A 19,971-nucleotide genomic window follows, 5' to 3' on the forward strand; every position below is an offset into this window, starting at 1 on the left:
CCATCTCGCCTCTCGCACAATGGAAGGAGGAAGGGAGGATAAGAAAGGGGAAGAAGAAGCAATACCTTCCTTGTATTCAATGTTGGATCCATCACCAAGTAGGTCTCAAAGCCAAGCACCTTCCACCCATGTCTTGTTGCTTCAAGCTGACCAGGTTCATTTGGACATTGATGTAAGTTTAGAGACCTAAACTAGATTACACTTGGCCACAAGTGTAGTGATCTGAAAATAATATTATGGGAGTTTTGATACTAGCTTGGATGTCATCCCAAGACAAATTAGGAAACATGAAAATGCATTTTTTGGGAGTTAGAGGACGTGAATGATACCCAAGGATAAGTTCAGGAACCACTTGTGTATTTTACTCTTTGAACATTAGGCAATATTAACCCATCATGTTGAAAATAAATTGTAGTACACCATTGAGAGGTAGGCTAGTTTCAATCTTATTTTAATTAAGTTTATTAACTACACTCCAACTTACTCACAAAACAAACTAACAAAGAGAGAAAATGATAACCATGAAGAAGAAAATATACAATCTAGCTATGTGTTTTTTCCACCACATTTGATTAGAACCGTAATATATGCTCACTTACATCTCATGTATTTGTGTCCATTTAAGTGATTGTCACATCTGTACTATACCATGTAATAAGATCTTCATGTCCAATGCACAGTGACTCATGCTTGATCCCTACTACCTCTGTCCTGAAAAAAATTGTAATTTTAGGTTTCTCAAGAACCAAACTAATTTAAGTTTGGCTGATTATCACTTTGGCTCCTAAAATGGCTTTAGCTCTGACTTCTCTAGGGAATATTTTTTCTAGTGGGGTTGAAGCACTTTGTAAAAAGTTTGGCAATCCAGCTCCTAAGAGTATTTTTTTGAAAAAAAGGGAACCGGTAGAAGCTAAAGTTTTGGCTCTATGGATTTAGGGTGAAACCTTCTTTTGGTACCCATTTGGTATGACTTCTTGAGAAACCAGAGCCTTTTTAAAAATTCAAACCCTATAAAAATATATTTCATGACAATCTAAAGATACCTATTCGGTATCATAAATATTGATATTTTTTAATATAAATTCAGTTAATAATTTAATAGAGTACTGTTCTAGAATTGCATATATTTTAGATCAATATATGAGTGGGACTCATTCACACGTCCCTCCGCACATTGATTATGTCTATCACGTCTATCGACATCTTATTAAACATGGTTCAAAAACGTACACATGTACTCCATATGTTTAGATGGATGCATGCACGTTTTTACCATGCATTGGTGTCATGTCACGTATAGATTCAGGCCATTAGTTTGGCACATATCATTTAGTGCACTGATTAATGTGCAGTTAGCCAACAAATCATGGACCGTTGTAATAGGAAATAAATACACTTCATTTCAAGGGAAAATATTAGGTGCAAACCACTCTCTCTATACAATTATGAAAACTCTTCCAAAAACCATTTAAAAACCCTGTACGTGCATAGCCGTCAACCAAACCAGCTGTTATCTCACACATACAAAGGCTCGAGCTTTTAACGAGACCACCCAGCTCGACTTCCAGCCCGTCACGGAACGGCCCAAAGGCCCATCTCGCTAAAGAGACTCGCTGGTGGGCGCCTGGCGTTTGGGCTGTGGGCTTCTTCGCTGTTCGTCGTCTCGTTTCCATCGCCGACGCGCGACGCAACAAGCTGCGACTGCGAACCTGCGCGGCCACGGGGGGTGAGGAGAGAGACGACCATGGTGGCAGCGATGGAGCTGGAGATCCTAGGCATGAACTTCGGGTGCGTCCTCGCGGCCCTGGCCGACACCAAGATCCCCGACAAGGACTGCCTGCTCCCGCTCATCTCCAAGCTGCTCGGCTACGCCATCGTCGCCGCATCCACCACCGTGAAGCTCCCCCAGGTTCCGTCGCCTTTCTCTTGGCGCTAGTTAAAGGTTCTTCCACGCGTCTAATTATGTGTGTCTCGATCCGTGGCGAGCTCGCCTGGTGGGGTGGGTTGGGTTCCGGCGCTGGGTGTGATGGCGGATCTCAATCTCATGTTCTTTGCGTGACCGTGGCGTGCGGAATTTTGTGTAAAGGGTCTGTTTTTTGAGGCTTGGCTGTGAGCTTGGCGCGGCGCGGTAGAATAGCGTAGAAATTAAGGGGGAAGCCGCTGGAATTCTTTGTTTGTTTGTGGGATGCTGGTTGATTTGGTGTGATCCTTGCTGCTGCTTGAGTGTAGAGCACGAACTCTTGAAGTTACTTCCTCTCTCAAGAGCTTTCCCCTGCTCAGAAAATTCTAGCTTCTTGGTCCTGACCTCAAGGCTGGCTGGCTAGGCATTGATAAGCAAATATGATCTCAGCGCTCCCCGTGGTCTGCTATGGTGTCACAGCTAGCGCATTGCAATCCCAGTCAGCCCACCAAATAACATCCTCTACAAGCCCTGTATCAGCCTTCTTCAAATTATCAAGGGACCTTTCCTCCTTGATGGTTTGTGGCCCACGAATACGGGCAGTAAGAATCCAGTCACTGCAGGGCAACCAAAATTTGAAGGCCGTAGAGATGAGCGAAGGGAAGAGACGGGCCTCAGGGATGAAGCTGGATACCATGGACATGACCATTGGATGCTTCCTATCATGTCCACTGGATGCAAGCAACCCGCTGCCTTTCATATCTAAGATCCTCGGGTTTTCCATCATTGTTGCATCCACTGTTGGCAAGTTCCCTCAGGTGCCTGAATCTAGTGTCACGAATTAAGAATTAAGCTTCAGTTTCGCAGTTGTGGAGGAGTTTGCTTCTTAATCTTCTACCTAGATATGCTTGCAATTTTTTATGCTATGAACTTGTGTTATTAGGTAGGCTTCGCTTACTGTTGCCGTGTTTGGTATGTGTTGTTCCAAAATTTGCAAAGTAAATAAAAGAAAACGGCGGATGGGGTCTTTCCTTTGTTATAGAGTTGTCGGTTTGCATGATTTTGTTTACATGAACCCTTGAAATAACAAGGATCATCCTAGCAATTGTGCCACTAGTGGTAGTCGACATTTGGACAAATATAGTGGGGCTAGTTTGCAATTACCTCAGAAGGTTGAGTTGAAGAGCTTGCATTGTATGCTTATTGACTTTTAGTAGCACATAATTAATGGGATGCAAAAATTGTGAAAGGAATGTTGGAGTAAAGAATTTTTTACCTGCATGTCCTGGTAGTCAGATTAGAGATTCTAAAACCTTCAGACTCTTGTCTTGCTTAGAGAAAGATGTTGTTAACTATTAAGAATAATGTCGAGATCAATCCATGATCATACATGGCTAATAGAATTGTTGTTGATATTCATAATAAGAGAAGATAAGATTCAGTCCCAAGATTTTGATTTTGATTATGTTCCCAGAATCTTTCTTGTACTTTAGAATTGGTTACCTTCTCCTTTTGACTTTACACCATAATCACAAATACATCCTGCTGCAGATACTGAAAATTTTGAAGCATGGAAGTGTTAGAGGGCTTAGTGTAGCATCCTTTGAACTTGAGGTTGTCGGCTACACAATTGCTTTGGCATATTGTATTCATAAAGGACTTCCCTTTTCAGCTTATGGGGAGCTAGCTTTTCTGTTAATCCAAGGTTTGTATTTGACTCCATGTTTTGAGTAGGCAGCATATGTTCTAAAGCTGCTTTAGCTGTCTTTGTTGATCTCTTTAACTGATGCTTTTATCCGATATGCAGCAATTATCTTGGTTGCAATCATTTACTATTACTCACCGCCAATGGGAACCAAAACATGGATGAAAGCTTTATTGTATCCTTCATTTCATGATGTTTATTCTAACTTCGTTTTTGTGCTGCAAATAAAGATGTGCCAAGTCCCATGGAGCAGTTCAATGAAGATCATCAAACTTTTTTAATATTTTGTCTGATTACAATGTTTGACCTGGTTTCCCTATATAGTGGTCATTTAGATATTGTGGATTGGCTCCAACGGTTTTGGCTGGAAAAATTGATCCTGCTCTTTTTGAAGTCCTTTATGTAAGTAGTGACTAGTGAGTGATATTTTGTTGTATTAACTTACAGATGATAGTGTATATGCTCGTCTTGACTTGTTTTTTAATATTTTGTGCAGGCTTCACAGCATGCTATCTTCTTTTTTGCTAGAGTTCCACAGATATGGAAGAATTTTACGGTACAATGTCACATTTCTGTCACACCTTACTACATGAAGCTATACAATATTATATTTCTTTTATAGCAAGTTGGCTGTAATAGGTGTGAGGGTAACCAGTGCTTAAATCTGTACCATCCAATATATAATAGCTCCAGACATTTGACTGCAGTCTGAAACATAGATGTTTGAGAACCCAACTGCATTAATGAACTTCACTACTGTCAATGAGCATGTTGTGGAAATTTATAAGTGGCAGATTGCAAAGAGTGATCAACCAACATTAATCGGCTTGAGTTGCTTAGGCTTCTTATTGTCTTGTAGCAGTATTTTTGATTGGGCTACTTGAATTGGATGTTCTTAGGCACTTTCTCCGAACCTTTTATCTTTAGCACTATTTCAGATCCTTGGTGTTAATATGACGTGATTATTTCAAATATAACATGTCCGTGCAACGTACTTCACAGAATAAAGGCACCGGCGAGCTCAGCTTCCTTACCTGTTTCATGAACTTTGCTGGTTCTATTGGTAAGAAACAGTGTTTTTCTCTCACGAAAAATCAGTGAACAGTACTTTCAGCCATGACTTTTCAGCAAAGCGAATAGAAGATGGTCCTCCTGGCTCATCTTCTTTGCTGATATTGCTGTTTTACAACACTTTGTTTTAATAAGCAGTATATGCATTTGACATTTTGTGGAGTTCATATTCGGAAAATATTTAGCATGACTTAAATTAATCATATTCTTAATTGGTCATACACATCTTTCCTTAATCAATAAACTTTTCCATCAGTGCTGAAAGCTCACTAATCTTTGATACAATTTCTTCTGCAGTAAGAGTTTTTACCAGCATCCAGGAGAAGACTCCCTTAAGTGGTATCCTTGATTCTGATTGCAGTTATCATTTGCCTGCTCATTAGAGGTAGTTAATAGAAAGAGGTTGATATGTCCTCATGGTTAAAGTTTGATTTGGTAGCTGCTTATCTCAATACTCTTCCAAAAAAAAAGGCGATAAATGATTCACTGCTCTGCAAGCATCGAATTTTCCTACAAGCTTACTTTATATATAACTTTTTTAACATTATATCTGGATGGCCCTTAACTCCTGAAAAGTGATCATGGGCTCCGCAATTGGCATCGTCATGAATGGTACACTCTTGGGTCAGATACTACTGTACCAGAAGCCCACACCGAAGAAACAGAAGAAAGAAGATTAAACAACATGCGAGAGACAGCAGAAAGTTCTTCCTCATTGTTTATGACTCTGTTCCAACACTCTACATTTCCTCGTTGTTTATGACTCCAACACTCCACATGGCACCAGTATAGTCAGATTACAGTCTTGCTATATATGGACTTGTTGCTTGTAGCACTTTAGTAGTGTACTATTGACTTATATAGTTCATACAATTGTCTTTAGATAATGACTGCAAGCTGCTGCTGATGGGTTTATCTTTCTGTTGTGCCGTTCCGTATTTTGTTTCATTCAGTGTTTTTAGTTTGACCGCTGCTTAGTTGCAGGAAGATTGATAAATGGGAGCATTGCTTCATCAGATCAGATCAGATCACAAAAATGCTAGCTGTCAGCATAGAAAGGATACACTCAGTAATCATCGATTTATTATATCGTGTTATTCTCATTATTCTGCAACCTTTTAAATTCATACCCCATCGAGCATGGCGAGCTTGAACTGAGTGTTGTATTTACGAGTTTCTAGGTTTATTCCTACTAGTTCTATATGGATTTCACAGGACGCCATATAAAGTTACTTTGAAATCCTTCTATATTATAATTATTTAATTATATATAAAGCGGCAAAAAAATGACATCACATTGTAAAAAAACTTAATATCGACGCAAGTCATCACATAAGGTACTCCAGAGCAATTCTTCAAATATGCCTGGCCTAGCAATTCCCTGAAAAGCTTTATTACATTTTCATCGAGTCGTAACTCGTAACCGTGTCTCATCAGCAAGCGGAGCGCCCATACAAGGTAAATAACATATATGGTCGCAAGATGAGATTTTCAGATCATAAGACCAGGATATTTTCGGAGCCTACGAACATCCAGAGGTACACGGTAAACTACGTATTGTAGTCCAAGGAGACGAGTGCACGACAACGTTCCTCGAAATGTCATGAGAAGCGTGTCTGTTTGTTACATTGTAAAATCAAGCCTCTGGGAGCTTGAAGATGGCTCCGAAAGGTTTCCAGAAGTCCACCTCTTCAGCATCTCCAGAGCAGCTTTCGGTTGATCCATCGGTACCATGTGACCAGCATCGTGGACCTGTTGCACAAAGCGCCTCCAGTAAGTTTCAAATGACTGAGTGGATACTATTAACTTAACATGACGTGACATCCCGTGAGAATAGCAAAGCATGGCAGTACCATCAAACCAATTGTCCCGTACATTCAGTTTCTTATATTTCTATATGTTTCCATGTGTGGTTTTATAAACTAAAGATTTGTGAAAAGATCCTGATCTTAGAATTGAAGACTGTTATCATCAGAGGAAGCTGCACTTTTGTGCATAGTACAGATCTAACCTTCAAGAAACTCAAAGGACCATGGCTCTTTAGAACGCCAGCTTCTTTCCCATCAACTGTGAAGGGCTTCTCAGCTGAGGAGACAAAAGCTTCCTTTCCAGACCATTCCATAGAATTTACCCACCTTGAGTTCCCTGGTCAAATGAGGACAAGATTTTGTCACGTCAGGCAAAGCAAGAATACAATATATAAAAACACAGTAGTGGGAAAGAATAGATTGTCAGCATCAGCAGTATTGTCTTCCTGCTGTTATCCATCGAAAACTATCCTTCTCTGACAGTTCGTGTACACATACTCATGCTACCAACTTCCTAGTAAAGAACTCACACAAAACCTAATCATGAAGCAGCAAATAATAAGCCACAAAACCTAATCATGAAGGAGCAAATAATAAGCCTTGGATGGAAAAGGTTATGGTGAATTCAAGATTATCTGTGTCGAGTAAGACCCAGTGTTGTATGAAATAGCAAGCATAAAAAAAGGTGTTTATTATTAATAAGTTGCAAGATACTAACCAAGCCAGTTACATATGAGGTCATACTCTCCAGCATAAATCAACACTTTGATGTCGCTCTCAAGGAGTTCTGGGATTCCAACTTCAAGGTTCCTCATCCAATCTAATAGCATGGCCTCATAGACCGTTGGGCTGCATGAAACGAACTCTATATCCCCAACTCCTAGGCTCTCCCTAACAGATTTGAGATTAAGAAATTTCTCCAAATTATTGAAATCATAGCACAGGCTTCCGATGCATGGTTTCCTGATGTCATAATACTGCAAAGCCAAGATGAGCACTGATTAGAAAGTTCCAAAACATAGTGCCAAAAATATATCTGTATTTGCCCTTACATTTTTATTGCCTATGATTGTCCTGATGGCACTGAATATTGTATTGCAGACAAAGTACGCAGCAAGGCAAGATACTGTTCCAGAGGTACCTGCAAAAGATGGAATTAGATTTCATCAGCTCATATATAAGGCATCAGGATGGGAGCATAAGTTTTCCTTCAAAAGAAAAAAAACAACTGGGACCAATGAGCAAATACGCAGCAATGCTAAGAACTAATTGCTGAAGAAATATTGACGACTGCTGATAATTCTGCTAGGCCAAGAGGCAAAAATTACTAATATTAGAAGAGATTTACACACAATTGAAGCAGGACTTACCACAAAGCTTGACAGCAAGTTCACAAGTCGGAACAATTTTATTGATCCTGTTAAATTGTGTTTTTGTAATTAATCCCATATCCAACGCGTAATCAGGGTACGCCTTGTACTGTATTGCTGGATCTGTTAGACCGTTGCCGATCGCAAAACCCTGTAAATCATATAAAGTGAGGATCACACCATGACAATAATGCAATAATGCCTTCAACAAAGAAATAGCATAGTACTTCAATCAATCAAGAAAGAGAAAAATTAAAACCTTCAGGTTAATGTGAATGCCCTCATTGTTCTTGTTTCCCTGGTGCACACGACTTGCAAAGGCAGGAATGTAGTGCCCAGCATATGATTCCCCAGTTATGAAGAAATCATTCTTAGCATACTTTGGGTGTTCAGCGAAAAAGGCCTGCCAGTATCACATAATTAGAGGCAAGAAAGCAAACCCATGATAAGAATGCAAAAAAGACACATTCACTTCTATATAGCTGCTAAAGTTAAGGATTCACACTCTAGTTCAAATAAAGTCCATGCCTTATTACTATAAGAACTCTACGTTATTTTTGGTCTAGGCACACAGCACATGTGAAAGGTACCATTGCTATTCATGTGACTAATATCTTACTAGACTAGAAGCTGGCTAACTTCTACTACACTTAGCCATATAAATAAAGCGCATATGGCAACTTGGGGGCATAAATATAACTGAATGCACCATGTCCAGAACAGGATAGATAAACATTACCTGCAGGAAGTCATATAGATCATTGCTAATAGTAGCTTCGTTGTGGCGAGTGTCACGCGAGTCCGAGCTGTAGCTAAACCCAGTTCCGGTGGGCTGGTCAACATAGATAAGATTTGATGCCTGCGGAGGCCAGCCAACACACGAACAGAAGCAATGTTACACGGAACTTTCAAAGAGAAAGCATACAGGAACACATCTGAACTCTTTCCAGACCCTGAAAATCGTCCACGGATCGGGGAGCGCAGGCGGAGAAGTACGATACGTACCTTGTCCCAACCGAAATCATTCCATACGAGCGACAAGTTGTCTGCTATGTTGAAGGGGCCGTTCTCGTAGAAGAGCGCGAGCTCGCTGCTGCAGCCGGGCCCGCCCGTGAGCCAGATCACCACGGGGTCGTCCTCCTGGCCCCTCGACTCGAAGAAGAAGTAGAACATCCTACACGGGACGAGCGCGAGCAAAGCGACATGGGGGTCGCTGCGTCAGCAAGGGAGGTAACGCGGCAGAGAGGAGGGGGAGGAGGAGGAGGAGGAGGAGGAGGAGGAGGAGGAGGAGGAGGAGGAGGAGGAGGAGGAGGAGGAGACGGGGAAACTCGCTCACCTGGCGTCGTGGGTGTTGGGGAGGCGGTAGTACCCCGCGTGGTGGCCGAGGTCCTCCACCGACGTGCTGGCGTCGCCTGCGTCCGCGAAGGACGCGAGGCGGATGGGCCTCTCGACGAGGGTCCCCGCGGAGGCGAGGGCGCCCTCGACGCCGGCGGTGGAGGAGGGCGGGGAGGCGTCGGAGGGGTGGAGGTTGAGCGCGCGGATCAGGTCGACGGCGGCGGAGCGGGGGAACCGGCGCGGGGAGGAGGAGGAGGAGGAGGAGGGGAGGCGGAGGATGCTCCCATGGCCGTCCTCCCACGAGCCGGCGGTTGCGGCTGCCAGGAGGAGGAGCGGGAGCACCCGGAGGAGTAGCCGGCCGGCGGGCCGCATGGCTGGTCCGGCCTCCGGCGACAGGTGGTGGCGGTGGAGTGGTGGAAGTGAATCGGTTAATCAGAAGCGGGGGCGGAGAGTGTGGGGGTGATGAACACAAGTAGACTTCCTTCCAGAGAGAGGTTAGCGCGAGAGAGAGGAGTCAACCGCGGAACCGCCGCATTACTAAAACTTTTTAGATTTTGGCAATCACTTTCGTTTTTATTTGACAAACATTATCTAATCATGGAGTAACTAGACTTAAAAGGTTCGTCTCGCGATTTACGGACTAACTGTGTACTTAGTTTTTATTTTTATCTATATTTAATACTCCATGCATGTGCCGCAAGATTCGATGTGATGGGGAATCTTGTAAAGTTTTGGGTTTGTAGTGCATCTAAACAAGGCCTAGATTTATTTTTTCTCCTTGCATATACTGGGTCCACCTGTCAGATAGATTTTTGTCGCTGTGCTGGGGCTCACCTGTCAGGTAGGTTGCCGCCATCGTGTACCTCCCGACGTTGAGGAAAACCTACCCAGACGTTGAGAGGGCCTTGATTGTCTGGCCCAGCCGCCCAGGGGTCCAGCAGTCCAGCCAGACCTGTTGTTTGCGTGGCCCAACCCCAGAGCCAGCGCCAGCCCCGCACGGGGTTTGAAAACACCTCTGAGCCAGGCCCTGGGAAACGACCATTCTGCGTGCGCCGAGGCAGGCCGCCGCCGCAGGAGAAGAAAGCTGGTGCGGGCGCGACGGGGAGCAGCGGTGACGAGGAGCAAGATCTAGGCGGCGGATTAGACTAGCAGGCGAGATCCGCAGGTGTGGGAGGGAGGCGACCAAAACACCACTAGCCCACGAGTTCAGTTGGATGTTGAAACCAGCAACAACGCGGAGCCTTAGCTCCACTGTCACTGTCCAGTTTTCTTACACGTGAAATGGCTAACGATGAGACACGTATTTGTTCAACTGCAAACGCTTATCCAGCCCTTTCTTTTCATGCTACAATAGGGGTCCGTTTGGTCCCCTCGTTAAATTTTACCCACCTAAACTTTCATTACTTGAGGCCTTGTTTAGTTTGCAAAATTTTTCAAAATTCTCCGTCACATCGAATCTTTGATCGCATACATGAAGCATTAAATATAGACAAAAATAAAAACTAATTGCACAGTTTACCTGTAATTTGTGAGATGAATCTTTTGAGTCTAGTTACTCCGTGATTGGACAATGTTTGTCAAATAAAAACGAAAGTACTACAGTGGCCAAAAACCAAAAATTTTACGAACTAAACAAAGCCTGAGTAACTAAACTTTTAAACACTGACTAAAACTAAGTTCAAATAGTTTAGTCTCACTGGTCATTCAAAAGTAGCTAAAATAGTTTTAGCTAGCTAAAATTTAGTAAGAGAAACCAGACATGCTCTAAATCTTACATCCCTTCGTCAAATCAGGAGACATGTCGCTATCCATATATTATTCTAATAGATATTCCATGCCGCCTGTCATCGCGTTGCTTACTGTACAACAATACACTGCCAGTTCATATATGGTCGACTCGAGGGTAATAAAAAAAATCTGCACCGCTATCAACTCAATTCACAATACACGTGTTTGGGCACCATGTTTCATGAGCCATGGGCTCCCCAGGTTAGAAGGCTCAGAGATGTATATGAATTACGACCTCACTTTAGCAAGCCGTGCCCTGATCTCTTCTAGGTCTTCCTCGTCATCGTCAGCGCCCTCTGCAACAGCTTGCCGCTGCAAAAGAAATAAATGAAAAGAGAAATGTTATTACAACCAGAGTCATGGAATCCACGATGAAAATAAACTTGAACAGCCACATCAATGGCCTGAGACCAAACACACTATCGAGTGTATCAATTACTTAAATTGGTTTCCAGTTTCCACCCTGAACATACAGCAGTCAGTGAGATCTCTATTTCCCAAAGTCCACTTCCCATCCAATAGCTTCTTGAAAGTCATACAATGTTCACCAACATGCAAGCAAAGTTAAGGGCAAAGGTAGTTAGTTACCTCTTCTGGAACCCTGCTTGTTGAAGCCTCATGTATCTTCTGTGTTCTGGCAGCATCTGGTAGCTGGGAGGCAGTCTCCCCTGCTACTGAAGCAAGAACCTTGTCAACCTCCTCTTCGATTTCCTCCTCCATGTCCTCAGAGTCCAAAGCTGAATCAACTGCCTCGTTCACCATCTCTTCCATCACACCTGCCTGGGGTAAGAACAATAAAATGTTAGTTTCAGTTATCACCACTAAAGAATTTAAATCTTTGAACAAGACAGAAGAAATGCAAAAGATTACCTTGGTCATTTCTTTGCTAAATTCTTGCATCGTGATAGCCAGCTCTGGAGCTTTCATTAGGTTGTTAACAATTTTCATCACTTCAGTGCTTTTGGACAGATGACCCACTGTTCTTGCAGTTGCTGAAAATGGCATTCGAGGAAATTACTAGTTTGTAAAAACAAGGAAATGGAAGAAAAACAAGGAAATGGAAGCCATAAAGTGAGAGGACCACTCCCTAGCCCAATGGAAAAATGAAATGAAATAGGATGCAGCTTCATTCTATAAAAAGAGGATTTACAAGGGTGAAAATGAAATACAGTGCTGCCAGTTGTGATTTTGTTAATTTATAGGTCCTGTTTGATCTGCAAGTTTGCTGGGCAATTGCAGCAAAACAAACTTAGCACACACCCAAATTCAAACAATATAACATGTGACTTCATTTTATGAGGTGCTGCAATCACACAAAGAACGTTTAATAACACTCTGGGAAGATGTACCTGGTGGCAAAAGATAAGTTGTCCACAAAAGAAATTTTAGTTGGGAGATGTATTGAATATTGATGCTGCATTCTTATCCCCAAGAAAGTAGAAGGGCGTGCCTTTGGATATTAACTAACAGAATCACTCTTCCAGAAATTAAAAAAAGGACACTTTCATGGACACCAAACCAACAAAAAAGAACTCATAAAAAAAGCCATACCGACAATTTCTCCAAGGTGCATTGACACTGAATTTAGTTGAGCCTTGTTTTCGTAAAGACGATTGACAGCACGTCTTGATCTTACAAGTTCCTTAGCAAGAGCCTGTCATGAAAAATGTCATAACATCAATAGTACACCAAACGGCTAGCATTATTTTGACAGAAGATCAGTGATGAAAAAATTGACATTGTATGTCTGTTGTTGAAACTTGAAACCTGATATGTGAAGGAACAAAACATACAGATGATGGTACATGTGAATGAGGTTTATGATCATGAACTAACAAATTCTTTGTAACATTGTAACAACTAACAAGGTGTTCAAGATTACCACACATAGTGACCTTGTGGCCCCCCAGTATGCGGCTTATAATGATTTTTTTCGTGAAAACTGGGACAACAGTATTGCTGCTGGGAATAGTTTCTAACTCAGCTTTACAACTTCTAGTGGTTTGTGCTCAATTCTACAGTCCTGAGAGCAAACAGCACCACCATGACGATTTGGTGGACAAGCAATCTACCATTGTCTTATATAGTTTGACACACTTCAATCCCTAATTACTTACAATCTCTCAATAGATTGGAACATGTTTTAAAGTGGCATGAGTGAGCTTTCTTTGTTCTCTGCTATTGTAATGCCCCAGCTCTGAGATAGTGGGTAATATCAACGACATTCTTGACTCTTGAGAAATAAAACAATGACAACTTACTACCGCCACTACCAATTACACATTTCTAAGTCACATGTGGGGCAACTATTTAGGAACATAAAAGTAAAAAAGAAATTGACACCTTGTATAATACTATAGTTTGCATTTCTTTCTGATGATGAAAAAATCAAATATCAGAAAAAAATTATATTTGACTGGCATATTAACACAGAGTCAAATGACATTAGTCGCATATTGATGTTTTCCATATTCCATTATTTCTATGATTGGATACAGATTTAATGTAGCATGTCCATTTGAAGGTAAGATAACCACACAACACGATTAAGGTAAGAAATAGAGAGAAAAAATCCAATCATCCTCAACCTGTATAATTTTTTAAAAAAGAAAAACATATTCACAATTTCACGTTCACTCTCTTTGTAGAGCGAAAACCATGCTCGTATTATACCAGATTGCCAGGTATGAAGCTTTATACCAAGAGCTATAGTCAATCATATGTACAGCATCAGCATATTGAATCCATAATGATGTGTGCAAAGGTTATGATATATTTTTTTCTCTTTCAGTGCAATCACTCCTACCATGTTCAATATTCCTGCACTAAGACAACCCGTAAGGTTTTTTGCTCATGTAATATGACTAAATCCTCATTACACAAGGAAATGAACATCAATTCTAAAACCTTAGGTTTACTGGCAGGAGATCAATTTGATTCGTATCTACATCTGCATTGCTCCTAGATTCACCTTGACTAACTGTGCTACGCTCAGAATCCCAACGATCCATGCTACAAGAGAGCAAGCAGAGAGGAACACTTATACCGAAAACAAGAAGATTAAACTAGCCGTACCTTTGCAGATCCCATGTCATTGCGCTTGGCAGCCTCCCTGATGGCTTTCTCTACATTCTTCTCCTCCCTCTGCACATCTGCAAAAACAAAGAGAAAGAAGTAAGAACAATTCACACCCAAAATTACCCGAAGAATCGCTCGGCTAATCGCATCACCGCCTTGGCCATTTCTGAGGCAAACCACAGCACCAAGCAACAACCGATCACCAATCCTTGAAAACCCCTAGCCACGTCCCAATCACACCTAGTGTTCCGCTCACGCGAGCCTGATCGGCAGTCCCCTTGGTGACAGAGGGAAGGAGAAGTAGGGGAACGAAGGGAAGGAGATGCGGGCGCGTTCGGGGGAGTAGGACCTCGGATCTGGCGGTCGAGGACGCGGCACTCGTTGCGGAGGCGGCGCTGCCACTCGCGCAGCTGCTGCTGCGGCGTCGGCCGCGGCTTGAGCATGTTCTTCACCTTCTCCATCGGCGCCGGCGGCCCGGGGACAGATCGGAGGCGAATCCGCAGTCGGTTCCAAGACGAAGCTTCACGCGTGCTTATTCCCGGAGAAGAGACGGGGGAGGGGAAAGCGATGACGAAGAACCGTGAAACGGCGTTGCTTCGAAACTGCGTATCGACATTTTTTTTTATAAAAGAAAAATTATATTAGATAATAATTGGGTATATAAATTATACCAAGCTCTGACGAATACGTTTTTTTAGAAGATCACGGCTGCGCATACTTAGACTATGTCAAACAATTATCACCCAAAATACAAAAAAAACTTATTTATTTTTTAGGTAGCGCTACAGTCAAAAGTTTCAATACCTATTTTTAGTCTTCTTCGACAACAAAACGACAACACTCCTTGCAAATGGATCTCGATGAGAGAGGATAGCCTAAATTTGGGTTATGCCTCTTCTAATACCTAAAATGGATCTTCTGTATAGATACTTTGTTGGATACTATAGGTATTGTGTTGGAGACCCATTTTAGATTTGAATTACCAAATGGATCTAAGATAACCTTACATGCTAACACTTGCTCCTATCGGTAAAGATATGTTCTCTTTTTTTTCATTTTGGATTGGCTGGCTGTAGCCTATAACAACTAGTCAACTAATATTGAAGATTAAAAAAATGACATTAGATTGTAATTGTATCGAATTAATTAGACCATGGGTCCTGCCTTAATATTCACATAAAAGTGAAATGCTTCACTAAATTAGTCTCAACAGGGCTTTCAACGCTCCAGTTTAGCCATTAGCCTCAACCTCTACATTTGCACTTGATTTTCATGTCACACTGTTTCATGCATTAGAGTGGCTTAGAGGCATCAAGTGCTTCCTCTTACAAAAGAACGAAACCTCTCTAGTAGTGTGTTTTAAGAGAGAAGTTTATATTTTCTCTAACAAAGATGGTAAAAATCTGACAATGGACTACATGTATTTTTTAGATCAAAAAGCTTTTGATTAGGCTATTTGTGGTGGAAGCTCACTAGCCCTATAGTTTCTTAGTCTACATGTCAATAGCTTTTAAACGAGGCATATGCTTTTTGGGTTCTGCGTGTTGCTACCCTTAGAGCGGCTCAAGGCAATTAGGTGGTGTGAGTCTAACAAAAACTAAAAGTTACTTTTAATGAAAAAAACAACTTACAGTGGGATATTGTAGTGTTAGGCTCTGTTTGGTAGGATTTATCTCTATCTCCTATGAAAAAGCCTATTTACATTGAAAAAAGGAGGAGCTGGATCAAAATGGTTTCAGTTCCTCTAGAGAAGCTCTTGAAGAGAAATCCTAGCTTGTTCGTTTGTCTAAAAAACCATGGTTGAAATTATTGTTCGCTGATTTGTTGTGAGAGAAAACACTGCTAAATGGTTGACAGATTCGGCAGATAAACTCAAACGAACAAACTAGTCTCAATTGATAGATGCCTACATAATCTATATCTTCTTGGCTCAGGCATGCTATAGTTTTGACAATTTGCGTTGCTACTGCCCTAGGATGATAGGGTCCTTGATTGTAACGAGATAAGAAGTCAACTTTTTAGGTCTACCAAAGTAAATAGTGACAGCTATGTAAGTATACATCCTGTGATTAATAGAAGGTGGTCTTAGCCAATCCATATGCATACATGGAGTGGGGCTGAGGGGCTCTAGCACTCCTTGCCTCCATATTGTCCATGGAGCCCCTTAGATCTAATTTGAAAACTCCAATCCCTTTAGAATTCCAAACTTTTTCCCTAGGTGAAAATCCATGGAATATCATTTTAGTTCTTAATGAGGAGTTTTCCATCCCTAGATTTTGCTCCCCATTGCTTCCAAAAGAGCCCAATGTCCCCACTAATTTTGTAGCCATAGATGAGAAAGGACAAAGAAGACGTTCACTTGTGTTATAAGCTATACTTTTTCTACTAGACAATAGTGTTTTTCTCTCATAATAAACCAGTGAAAAATACCCTCAATCATGACTTTTCAGTCAAATGGACAAGCTTAAAGAGTCCCCCTCCCACAAGTCCCTGCGTCCGCCCCTGACTGCAAGCAAACCTCCTCTTTTTTCTTCTTTTTTTGGGGGTGGGGGTGGGTGGGTGGGGGGTGTTAGTAATATTACAAAATGTTGAAGTAGATGACCAACGTTGATAAAACTTAAGGGGTCTCAGACATTAACTAGTCAATAACATCACAGTAATGGTATTAGAGAAAATGTCCTTCCCCTTTCCCCTTCTATTCTTAAGCAACCGTTCATTCAGGATCATCGAGTCCTTCAACATGAAGAAACCGCTGATAACTCATCACCAAATATACCAACCCACTGTAGTACCTTTTCAAATAACAGTTTTTTTTCTATTTCAAATGTTGAAACTAATTATTCAGCGACTATGTTTTTTTTTCATTTCTTCAGAAGATTACAATTTTTGTGGGGAGGAAGTTGACTGCATTCTAAAAGTAAGGCGGAAAGCCAGAGGTCAGCTAATCATAGAGCCCTTCTTCGTGCCATATGTCGACCAAAAAATCGACCATCTCCTACAAGAGTTCGGCAAGTCAGAAGCTGATAACATAAATGACCAATAGCAGGAAAGCTTTAACTCAGGGATCTTACAGATAGTGGAATTCGCTGTGGAAAACGCTCACTCGTCGACAAGAGATCATCATATGTTGTGGACCAACTGCGATGTAAAAGACATAGTGGAGTTGAGAATGGAATCTGATCTCTAACAAATATAGCTCGCAGCCTACCATGAATCAGGAAGCTATCTAAACAATAACTAAAACTTTCTTCAGTGTGAACTAACATCACTTGCTAGAATCTCCTGACGGCTTGTTAGTGCATCAGGCACTCAGCATATCGACTATCTAGGTTAAACTAGATAATTTACAAATTTAACAGATAATTACAAATTTCACAGGATCTTTAAACTAGCTAATTTACGAAACACCTACCCAAGGCGATGAGACTAGTTCTCTATAGATTCTTAAAATCCATATATCGTGTCCCACAGAAATTATGATTCACGCAAATGAGAGAGGATCAGGAACCTTATGACTGGCTCTCGAGGGGGCTTTCTTGAAACTTCTTCCTGATGTCCAACCCATTGTCTTCTCATCTCAGCCCATGCTTCAGCAGCTGCAGAAACAAAAATTAATTGGTATACAAATGACTCCCTGGCATCAAAACCTATTCATTCATCCATATCCCCCACAAAAAATGGTACTATTGACTAGGCCATTAGCTATAACAAATGTGTTATTGTCTGAAGAACTGACCACAGATGTTCATGCTAACAAAAAACTTTCCCTTGCAAATTCTAAGAGAGTGAGAAACAATGTTCTGTAAACTGACTTTAACATGACAACAGTACTGATTACTGAATGAGCCTCTTTACCACATGTGATTTTCTTTATCATGCCAAGAAAAACAAGCGAGTATGTACAGTTCTTGTTCAAAAGAGAAACAATGTGGGTATGAGTTTGGTGTTGGTACAAGCACAATTAATTGCATATCAAAGATGCTATAAAATCTAATGGATGAAACAACTACAATCACATTTACCTTGCAATCAAGCTACCATTCTCAATCTACTTATGTTGTAAGCATGCAAAACAGATATAACTCATTAAATACAACTCAAAGATACCAACATTTCAAAATGAAATCATACCATGGTTGATAAATGATGTATCTACCCCGTTTTCCATTGACGTTTTAGAATCGTTGACTATAGAGTTGGGAATAGACGAGATATTCCCCTCAAGAGAAACTGATATGCTAACATTCTTCTCCATCGCTTCTAGACCCGATTGCCATCGTCTTGTGTTTCCAGTAGATGAATTCTGAGATTCCTTTCTTAAGGGTCGTTTCAGTTTAGAATCTGGAAGTGACTGAGATTTGCTTAAATTACCAATACAGCCACTGCTCTGCATAAATTAAACATCAGATATGCTTGAGGCGCGAGTCGCTCAAAAGCTGGAATTCAAGCACTTCATATATTAACTATATCTGCAGGGCAAAAATAATATTTGTGGCGTCATAAGATGATAATAAATCTTTCATTTTTGGCACCTACCCCATATAAGCTCAAAGAGAATGTCATGCAAACACCTCAGCCATTAGGTGTGCTAACTGAACTGTTTAAAAGAGCGAGATGGTTTGTCTTTTCATGCTTCAGATATCCATTGCCATCATTTGTTTCTGAAAAAAGAGAGAGACTGTTATTCGTAAGATAGCCAAATATTGCGAAGGAGCAGGACCTCAAGCGTCAGTGGCTGCAAGAGCGGAATATGATTCAAACACGAAATCAGCCAAGCATTTTACAGGTCTTTTGTCCAGTTCTCCTAGATCCACTAAAAGTAAATTGTATCTAGATCCACTAAAAGTAAATTGTATCATGTAGAATCCAAATTCCTGTCCAGCTTACTCTCTTACAGTCTTACTGTCCATTAAATAACATAGCATAGTTGCATTGGCCAGTGTCATTCGTTACCCGAACCATTTGATTAGCTTCAAGGCACCATCCATCCTCCTCTATCCCTTCTCCAAGTCTAGCAGCAGGATTTATAGAACTTATACCACCCAAACATGCGGCTCACCAAAGATATCCGCAGCAACTACGGATACAGCTCTTGGCCTCAGAATCGCACCAGGATTTCCAATAACTAAATCCTCCGGCGGATCAGATATAGCCATACGTGGCCGCAACCCAGTAGGAACTATCCCCAGCAGCAATCGCAGAAACCAAAAAATTAGACTATAAATGCATATTCTAGGTGCAGGGAACCTCACCTCAGGATGAATCCGGAACTGGAAGAGAAGCCAACTCGCTTTTCCTCGCCCACCCCTTTCTCTTGCCTCGGTTGCTCCGCTTTCGGTAAGCGACAGAGAGGGATTACGCGGGCGAGTAGGGGGGAGGGGAGGAGAGAGAGTAGGAGGAATTTGGTCGCATCTGGTCGCCGCCACCGCCCACCACCGGAAAAGGATGAAATGATGAAAGGAATGTGGTGTGGTTAGGTCGGAGCGTTGGCCGTCCGTGGACCGCGTCCACGGACCCAACTCCACCGACCAGATCAGGATGGCGCCGGGCGCGTAGACCGGGCGTACGGAGGCCCGTGGTGGGGCGCCCGGCGGGAGCGAAGGGATGGAGACAGGGAGAAGAAAGGCACGCGGGCAGAGACGGAAAAGAAAGTTTGTTTTTTTTTGGGTCTTCCATCCACGAGAATGCAGAGAAGGCGAGCACCAGAGGCAAAGCAGCAACTGCGGGGGCTGCGGCGGCCGGGGAGTCGGGAAAGGGCGGGCCGGCGCTCAGCTGCTTGTAGCTGGAATGCGTCGGGATCAGAACAAACGGAAATGTGGCGGCGGCATGCCGGCATGGCGGCATCGGCTTCTCGGCAGGCGGCGTCGCGGATGTCGTGACATCCAAACCCTCCATCGTCGAATTATAAGATGGAGA

General features: G+C 42.1%; 4 protein-coding genes across 5 annotated transcripts; 1 reads left to right on the forward strand and 3 right to left on the reverse strand.

Moving 5' to 3' along the window:
• LOC8074231 (mannose-P-dolichol utilization defect 1 protein homolog 2) lies at positions 1,639-5,611 on the forward strand. The gene is made up of 8 exons (XM_002460642.2): positions 1,639-1,909; positions 3,452-3,605; positions 3,708-3,780; positions 3,941-4,007; positions 4,102-4,161; positions 4,608-4,668; positions 4,974-5,015; positions 5,253-5,611. Exons 1-8 carry the CDS (start codon positions 1,745-1,747, stop codon positions 5,354-5,356), a joined length of 726 nt encoding a protein of 241 aa, XP_002460687.1. The 5' UTR covers positions 1,639-1,744; the 3' UTR covers positions 5,357-5,611.
• Positions 5,992-9,695, reverse strand: LOC8074232 (serine carboxypeptidase-like). The gene is made up of 9 exons (XM_002462810.2): positions 9,191-9,695; positions 8,860-9,028; positions 8,594-8,713; positions 8,114-8,257; positions 7,855-8,005; positions 7,537-7,625; positions 7,203-7,461; positions 6,688-6,821; positions 5,992-6,428 (listed from the first exon to the last, which is right to left on the reverse strand). The coding sequence occupies exons 1-9, from the start codon at positions 9,559-9,561 to the stop codon at positions 6,300-6,302; spliced, it is 1,566 nt and encodes a 521-aa protein (XP_002462855.2). The 5' UTR covers positions 9,562-9,695; the 3' UTR covers positions 5,992-6,299.
• Positions 10,863-14,676, reverse strand: LOC8080674 (vacuolar protein sorting-associated protein 24 homolog 1). Its single transcript, XM_002462811.2, has 6 exons — positions 14,405-14,676; positions 14,053-14,129; positions 12,529-12,631; positions 11,848-11,969; positions 11,566-11,757; positions 10,863-11,289 (listed from the first exon to the last, which is right to left on the reverse strand). Exons 1-6 carry the CDS (start codon positions 14,514-14,516, stop codon positions 11,206-11,208), a joined length of 690 nt encoding a protein of 229 aa, XP_002462856.1. The 5' UTR covers positions 14,517-14,676; the 3' UTR covers positions 10,863-11,205.
• LOC8080675 lies at positions 16,654-19,703 on the reverse strand. Of its 2 annotated transcripts, none has more exons than XM_021453712.1 (6): positions 19,308-19,703; positions 18,592-18,716; positions 18,187-18,437; positions 17,564-17,651; positions 17,127-17,193; positions 16,654-17,050 (listed from the first exon to the last, which is right to left on the reverse strand). In XM_021453712.1, the coding sequence occupies exons 2-6, from the start codon at positions 18,594-18,596 to the stop codon at positions 16,997-16,999; spliced, it is 465 nt and encodes a 154-aa protein (XP_021309387.1). In that variant the 5' UTR covers positions 18,597-18,716; positions 19,308-19,703; the 3' UTR covers positions 16,654-16,996. The 2 variants fall into 2 exon arrangements, with proteins under 2 accessions (XP_021309387.1, XP_002462857.1); XM_002462812.2 differs by having other exon boundaries at positions 18,187-18,442.

The sequence above is a fragment of the Sorghum bicolor genome, chromosome 2 (genome assembly GCF_000003195.3).
Source record: "Sorghum bicolor cultivar BTx623 chromosome 2, Sorghum_bicolor_NCBIv3, whole genome shotgun sequence".
Classification (NCBI taxonomy): Eukaryota; Viridiplantae; Streptophyta; class Magnoliopsida; order Poales; family Poaceae; genus Sorghum; species Sorghum bicolor.

Bases quoted from the DNA above. Each gene is read 5' to 3' on its own strand.
- LOC8074231 (XM_002460642.2), top strand. From the start codon at position 1,745: ATGGTGGCAGCGATGGAGCTGGAGATCCTAGGCATGAACTTCGGGTGC. The intron at 3,781-3,940 runs GTATCCTTCATT...GTGGTCATTTAG, and splicing joins ACATGGATGAAAGCTTTATT to ATATTGTGGATTGGCTCCAA. The intron at 4,008-4,101 runs GTAAGTAGTGAC...TATTTTGTGCAG, and splicing joins CTCTTTTTGAAGTCCTTTAT to GCTTCACAGCATGCTATCTT.
- LOC8074232 (XM_002462810.2), bottom strand. From the start codon at position 9,561: ATGCGGCCCGCCGGCCGGCTACTCCTCCGGGTGCTCCCGCTCCTCCTC. The intron at 9,029-9,190 runs GTGAGCGAGTTT...CGTCCCGTGTAG, and splicing joins CCCAACACCCACGACGCCAG to GATGTTCTACTTCTTCTTCG. The intron at 6,822-7,202 runs GTTAGTATCTTG...TCATTTGACCAG, and splicing joins CCTCATATGTAACTGGCTTG to GGAACTCAAGGTGGGTAAAT.
- LOC8080675 (XM_002462812.2), bottom strand. From the start codon at position 18,618: ATGACATTCTCTTTGAGCTTATATGGG. The intron at 18,443-18,591 runs GTAGGTGCCAAA...TAATTTATGCAG, and splicing joins TCTCTTTGAGCTTATATGGG to AGCAGTGGCTGTATTGGTAA. The intron at 17,051-17,126 runs GTAAGATCCCTG...GAACTCTTGTAG, and splicing joins CACAGCGAATTCCACTATCT to GAGATGGTCGATTTTTTGGT.
- LOC8080674 (XM_002462811.2), bottom strand. From the start codon at position 14,516: ATGGAGAAGGTGAAGAACATGCTCAAGCCGCGGCCGACGCCGCAGCAG. The intron at 14,130-14,404 runs GTCCTACTCCCC...TTGTTTTTGCAG, and splicing joins CCTCGACCGCCAGATCCGAG to ATGTGCAGAGGGAGGAGAAG. The intron at 11,970-12,528 runs GTATGGCTTTTT...TGCCATTTTCAG, and splicing joins GCACCTTGGAGAAATTGTCG to CAACTGCAAGAACAGTGGGT.